The sequence below is a fragment of the Falco peregrinus genome, chromosome Z (assembly GCF_023634155.1).
Source record: "Falco peregrinus isolate bFalPer1 chromosome Z, bFalPer1.pri, whole genome shotgun sequence".
Lineage (NCBI taxonomy): Eukaryota > Metazoa > Chordata > Aves > Falconiformes > Falconidae > Falco > Falco peregrinus.
In genome coordinates this window covers 66,226,330-66,233,040 of record NC_073739.1, presented here as the reverse complement: position 1 = coordinate 66,233,040, position 6,711 = coordinate 66,226,330, and the positions used below count along the sequence as shown (strand labels likewise).

At 40.5% G+C, this 6,711-nt stretch overlaps 1 protein-coding gene across 2 annotated transcripts; it reads left to right on the top strand.

Annotated features, from left to right (window-relative positions):
* The first annotated feature begins 729 nt into the window (after positions 1-729).
* GPX8 (glutathione peroxidase 8 (putative)) lies at positions 730-5,308 on the top strand. 2 transcript variants are annotated; one of them, XM_005241990.3, is made up of 3 exons: positions 752-1,099; positions 1,728-1,989; positions 4,556-5,308. In XM_005241990.3, exons 1-3 carry the CDS (start codon positions 893-895, stop codon positions 4,717-4,719), a joined length of 633 nt encoding a protein of 210 aa, XP_005242047.1. In that variant the 5' UTR covers positions 752-892; the 3' UTR covers positions 4,720-5,308. The 2 variants fall into 2 exon arrangements, with proteins under 2 accessions (XP_013158333.1, XP_005242047.1); XM_013302879.3 differs by lacking the exon at positions 1,728-1,989 and having other exon boundaries at positions 730-1,099.
* The last annotated feature ends 1,403 nt before the right edge of the window (positions 5,309-6,711 follow it).

Sequence of the window (6,711 nt, the reverse complement as noted above, 5' to 3'; positions counted from 1 at the left end):
CAGACCTGTGTGGCATTGAAGTTCAGGTTGTCTTTCACAATGGCCTCAACAAAACACCAATGGAGCTGCCTGGCTTATACCCGAGATTCTCAGCTAACATACTCTTTGGTCACTCAGACCTTCCCCTCTTCTCATCTCAGCACAGCTTGTGCTAGTTAGCGAGTAGCAACAAAAAAAAAGCAACCCATTTTCCATCAGCCCCCCCATTACAAAAAAAAACATTTTATTATCTTCCCGTACGCCAGCCTGTCAACATGGAGTTTTTCTCTGCCCCATGTGCTGTAAGAGTTTTACAAAGCTGCCTGCAATTCTACAGCAGCTGATGAGAAGCAGCATAACTGAGGCTATGAAACAGGCTAGTTCAGTCCTACTGCCCTCCTACCTGAACAGCTACCCCAAACTGCTTCTCCAGATCTGACCGCACAGGTGCCTGCTGCTGAACTCTGTATGGGACACCTGAGGGGGCCAGGGGATGCACTATTGCTGCACAACAGACCCACAAGAAGCCCCAGCAGTTCTCAGCCAGCGTGCAGACAGACACTGATGTATCCCATACAGGTCAAACAGAGCAAACAGGTCAAAAGCTTTAGGTGATAAGAACACACTCCTCATTCATTTCTTTTTTTTCCTCCTCTCCTTTTTGCCTTCTTTTTTTTTTTTCAGCTTTCTTTTCTTTTTTTCTTCTTGCCCTCCACCCCCACCTCCCGGGAGATTTCTGTACTTTACCCAAGAGCTCTGAAGCCCAGCAGAGACACTGTGATATGAAACAGGCACTTCTGCAACAGGGGCTAAATGAGCAGCTTGTTCTTTCTAGTCCCAGCGGCGAGTTTCATGTTTCAGCTCCTCCTTCACATTCCAGGCCTGCCCAGGCTCCTCTCCAAAGATTTCAAAAATGGAGCCTCTCACAACTACTTATCCTCTGAAATACTCAGTGCCCAAAGCCAGGGTCTTTGTTGTCTTTCTGTCAATGTTTTTGTGTACTGCCATTCTCTGCCTGCTGCAGCTCAGATTTTTTAAACCTAAAATCAAGGATTTTTATTCTTTTGAAGTCAAGGATTCACGGGGAAGGATCATTTCCTTGGAGAAGTACAGAGGAAAAGTAAGTTGCAACTTCATTTTATCTTTGTCTTGAATCTTTACAGAAAAACAAGTATCCAATTTCTAGATAATAAGTTTGGCTATGGGAATCGTCAGCAGAGATTTGTGCTAAATTCTGTTCTTCAAACAGAAAGCTGGAGAGAAATTTATTTTATCTAGGCCTGCTCCAGGAATTAAGTATTAGGTCTAAAAAAATCAAGAAAAATGTTTTTTTCGTATTCTTTATTATAAATCAATATAGCCTAACAATACAATTCGTGCATTTTAATCATAGTTAAGAATGGTTGTGTGTTGTGTTGATGACTGGAAGTTGATTTAGTAAATATGATTTCAGTGCCTGTCCTAAATACCTGCTTTTTTTACATGCTTATAGTTAAACAAAGCTGTAAGTTGAAATTTATCCATTTACTGGATTTTTTAAAACGGGCTGTCTAAAAGTAAGTATCTTAAGCTGGTAACATCCTTAGCTGTTTAATGAAATTATAATCAGATAGATTAAATTTAGCCTTTCAGCAGGAATGACTGTGGTAGTGGGAGATGCCATTTTAAGATACAATTGTAATTGCTATGCCATTTTTTTTTCTTATGCTAGTTTTTTTTCTTACTATTATAAATTTATTTCTCTGAAGGCAACTTTGGTTGTAAACGTGGCCAGTTACTGCCAACACACAGCCAAAAATTACATCGCACTGCAAGAACTACACAGAGAGTTTGGTCCCTCCCACTTCACTGTGCTGGCTTTTCCCTGCAACCAGTTCGGAGAATCAGAGCCTAGTTCGAGCCAGGAAATAGAATCTTTTGCCAAAGGAAACTATGGAGTAACCTTCCCTGTTTTCCACAAAATCAAGATCCTAGGATCAGAAGCAGAGCCTGCCTTTAAATTTCTAATCGGTAACTATTTTCTTTTATATATCAAGCTGCCTATGACTATGGTATTCTCCCTAAATTCGAGTCTGTGTTTGTCAGGAAACATCGTAGTCTTCACAGTCTATGGAGGGGAACAGGCACTCAGCATACAATTCATCTTATTCCAGTGTGGATATCAAAAATGTGGTCAGAAGAGCTGTACCCTGAAACCATCCGTCTCTCCTCACTGATTATAACAGCCTACTGTGACCAGCCCAACTAGGAATATCCATTCTGTGGATGTATAAACTCGAGTGCAAAGATGCCCACCTACAAATCCCACTTCAAATCATGTGACTTTTGTTGAAAAACAACTTTTCTTATGGACAAAAAAGTAACTAGGGCTGCAAAACTACCAGAAGATTTTACATAAACACATGCAGATGTGAAGATTCCTTTTTTAGCTGAGTCATATATCCACCTTTATGAAACCTATATTGTAAAGCAGAGTTATATATACTGTAGTTAAAGATAATCACTGATTTGCATTAATTTGTCTTGTGACCTTAAGGGTACAGCCTGCAAAGCCCACTGACACAAATACTCCTGTTACAGTACGCATTTACTGACTTGGAGCCTCATATTCTCACACAAGCAAAATGAAGATCCCCTCAGTTGACCAAAGAGCTCATAGACCCAAAGCCAACTTGAAAAGCCTTTCTGAATTTTCCTGAACTTTGGCCAGGTCTTTGACCCATACTAATTACTCATATATTAAAGAAAGTATAGTTAGAACATAACCCTTCTCTACCACATCATTTTAAATAGAAAATAAGGTAGGGGAAGGCCCAAACCTATATTCCATCTCCCTGCCCCAAGACAGAATCACAGTTACCCAAATCAGTACTACATGTGCTCCTCCAGACTAGAACAGTAGTCATGTGAGAGATTCCAAAACCTCCCAGTCTATTCCAGTTCACAGCTCCTCTTGTCAGAAAGCTATTTCAACATCTAAATGAAAATTTTCTTACACCACTTAAGTCTGTAGCTTCTTGCCATATCCTCTGTGATACTTCCTACATACTTGAAAATTATCATTTAGGAGTCATTTAAGTGGTCACCACTGTCACTGTAACTGTTCCTTACTATACCTCCCCGTAGGCATGCCACCAAAGACCACAGGTGAAGTCTTGTTACTCTGAGTTGCCTGATGTCCAGTGGAATTATTGAACGCACTCTGGCAGCGTCTCTCAGTTCATTATTGAGGAGACTAGAGCTTGTAGGTACCAGCTGAGTGGGGTGAATTCAGATTCTAACTACCAGTGCAATCAGTATCAGACATTAATACCTATACAGAAACAGAATAGCCATATTCAGTCAGTTCGTTCTTATCTGTCATGCTGTTCACCCACAAGGAGAAGGATACTCTGGTACTCAAATATTTTGAAATAAGTCTTTCTTTTCCTGCATTCCTCTGCCTCACATGAAGTTATTGTGCATCTTCAATTAAAGGAGCACCTGTTTTCTTCATGTAGCTGTCTTGATAATCAAAGGTTGAACATCTTCATGCTACACCCCCTTGTGACTGTGACTGCTAGCTACAATTTGTCCAGCGCTGTGAAACAGTCTAGTGCAAAAAGAATCCACCTGCAGCATAAATACACGCAACTGCTTCTTGTTGCTTTCCTAGTAGCAAGGCATTTTGTTGGGCCAGTGCAAGGCTGGCGGCCTCACATTTCCTCAATGTGCAGCTTCCTATGTGTTTCTACTTTGTATGAGTTATTCTTATGCATTGATGAACACTGGAACCACGTTCAGAGAGGGGGTTATGTTACTTCAAGACTGATCCTAGACATAACTCAGCAAAGATACAGTTACTAGCTGGGCCAGAGCCTCCAGGACATGAGCCTTACCATACCCATTTCCTTGCCATGGTGTCCCCTTACAATCATGACATTACAAATGTAGTCCAATGGCAAAATTCAGCCCATTGCTTCCAAGAATCAGTGTAGGGTGTAGCACTGTTCCCCACTGAACACATACTCCCCAGTCAAAATCTAAAATTTTCTTCTAGTTCTTCTCTCAAAAAGAGGTTTCCCTCTAATCTGTGTGAGACTCTCCAAGAACAAAGCCAGAGTCAAGAAACCTTTTTCTGTCTCCTCTAGGAGCCACAGTTTCCTGATAGCCCCTTGATCCTAGAAACTACCTTACCAAGTATTCATGATAGCAAAGATACCAGTAAGGTTTTGTTCATAGGATGAAAGGAGCCCATTTAAACCATCACCAGTATGACTTCCTGCTGCTATTTCACTTCCCCTAAACCAACACAAAACTGGGGATGCCCCAAATGAGTATGCACCCCTCATATTCTCCTCCCTAGGAAGCAGAGCATAGTAAAAGTAGGAACTCCTTAAACAGTTTCACAAGAAAGGGAAAGCATCATTCACTTCCCAATTTTCATATCATTAACACCAACCAGTAAATCCATGCTCAGACTACTAGCAAAGAACAAGGTAGGATAACTTCAACATAAACAGTTGAAGAATCACTGCAGAGTAATTAAACAGTAACAAGTTTAAGTCACTAAAATGACCTGATGCCATTCTTACAGATTCTTCAAAGAAGGAGCCCCGATGGAATTTCTGGAAGTACCTTGTCAGCCCTGAGGGTAAAGTTGTGAAATTCTGGAGACCTGAAGAGCCCATAGAAAATATCAAGCCAGAAGTAGCATCATTAATTAGGCAGATTATCATGAAAAAAAGAGAAGACCTCTGAAAAAGCCATTCACCCTGTGAATCCATTCAACAGCATGGGTACACAGCCTTACTACATTCCTGGAAAATGCTGCTAGAAGCTAAACCATCAGGTGACTTCTCTTTGGTGTTCGTATTTTCAGCTACACTATGTCTATTAACATTGAACTGGCTCCTACAGCGGCCTTGAGAATCACTGAGGTTACTGAGAATGGCAAAGCACTCAGTACCTTGCAGGGATGGACCTTCAATTTGCATAAAGTTTCTGACTTTAAATTGCCGACAATAGCTAATTAATTGTCACCAGCGGGGAGACAGCTAAAAAGAAGATTATTTGTTGAAAAATTACTCCGTATTTGCACAGAAGGGTTTTGTTTCCCATTTAGCAGGAACAAACAGATTATGATATTCCATTAACACATAACTGCCCTCACTGAAAGCCATGGGGCCCAGAGGCATCATAGCAGGGTTTTTAAGAGACAAATGCAACTGAAGATACTAGCTTTACAGTATATTCTTGAGGAAGATTACTGTATTGTGAAGCTGTCAACTTAGTTGTAAAAAACTGTACATAGAAAAAAATTATTAAAAGAAAAAATTGCAAAAATGTTTCCTTGCCTGCTTTGTATTTTGATTCATTTTACATTTCATCTTTACAGTCACATTTTTAACCTCTTTAGCCTTCTCCATGCATTTGCACTGCAGAACTGTGCCTCAGCTGTGAGCTCATCTCCTGCTGGATTCCCAAGCTTCTGATCTGGATGAAGGCAGGACCTGTTTGAATATACATGGTTGTTTACAGCAGGATTCAAGGGGCAAGACAAGTCAACTGCCCGGGACTCTTAACAAACATCTTTCTGAAACAGCCCAAGACAACGCTCCCCAGCCACCTACCTCACACCTTTGGAATAAAACAATTTTCAGGTAGAGGTAGAAGGGGATGAAGGTTCGGGATGAAGGTTCATGCCTCAAGCCCCACTCTTCTCACTTTGCAATCTCCCTAATCCTGCATGAAACTGAAAACCCATTTCCTGTTCCATTCCACTGTTACATTTCAAACTGCCAAGTGTTTTGATTTCTGTTTGATGAAGAAAGACAGTAAATTGGAATAGGGAACCTCATTCCAGCTGTCCCAAGTCTTAAAGGAGGGCTGAAAGAGTGGAAACAAGAGAAAACAGCGTCTCAGAAAAATTTTCTGTATGAAAAAGCACTGGTAGCATTAGTACTGTTCTCTTTTAAGACTAGCAGTGACTGAAAATACCTAAGTGCTTCAAAACATTTTCCAATAAATATGGCCACTTACCTATATCAAAAAGTGAGAACTTTTTTGAAGTATTTTCTCATTCATCTATAGAATTCATTGAGAATTTCACAGAAACCCCCTGAAGAACAAGGAGATTAAAAGATTGCGAATGATTGAGTAATGATACTGATGTGGAGAATTAAACAAAGTCATCCTCAATAATGACGACCATCATTTTGAAAGGGAAAAAAATCTTACGCATGATAACTTTAGCCACTAAATTCAGAGATCAGTTAAGGCCTGTGTAAGGGTTTAGTTAATCCAGATGTGCCTGCTGCTGGTGTTTCAGATGAGGTTTTGAGCAATTTGCCATTAGTCTGCAAGATTCCACATCCAATCCATCAAGACAGTTCCTGTTCTTATACTGAGATCCTGTGTTTCACCCCAGTCTCCCTGTGAATTTACAGTTCCAGCCTTGGGAACATTTAGCAGAACATGTCAGGTGATTTTTGTCACATGTCCTTGCTGCTTTGATGGAGTAGGAAGGGAACTGAGATAGAGATCCTCTCCCCTCACTGGGAGCAGTCTAGATTCTGTGGGACTAAGTGGCAGGACACAATGTTTTTCCCATAAATGTGGATGATATCTTTTAATTGAAAAAGCACATGACTAAAACATGCATGTCCGTTCATGTGCACTGCTGTAGCTCCCTGCTTTTCATATCACTGAATAAAAAAAGAGTAGATATAAAAAAAATGGTGGTTGCTGTTA

Coding starts and splice junctions, on each gene's coding strand:
- GPX8 (XM_005241990.3), top strand. CDS start 893: ATGGAGCCTCTCACAACTACTTATCCTCTGAAATACTCAGTGCCCAAA. Junction 1,100..1,727: donor TGGAGAAGTACAGAGGAAAA/GTAAGTTGCAAC, acceptor ATTTCTCTGAAG/GCAACTTTGGTTGTAAACGT. Junction 1,990..4,555: donor TGCCTTTAAATTTCTAATCG/GTAACTATTTTC, acceptor CCATTCTTACAG/ATTCTTCAAAGAAGGAGCCC.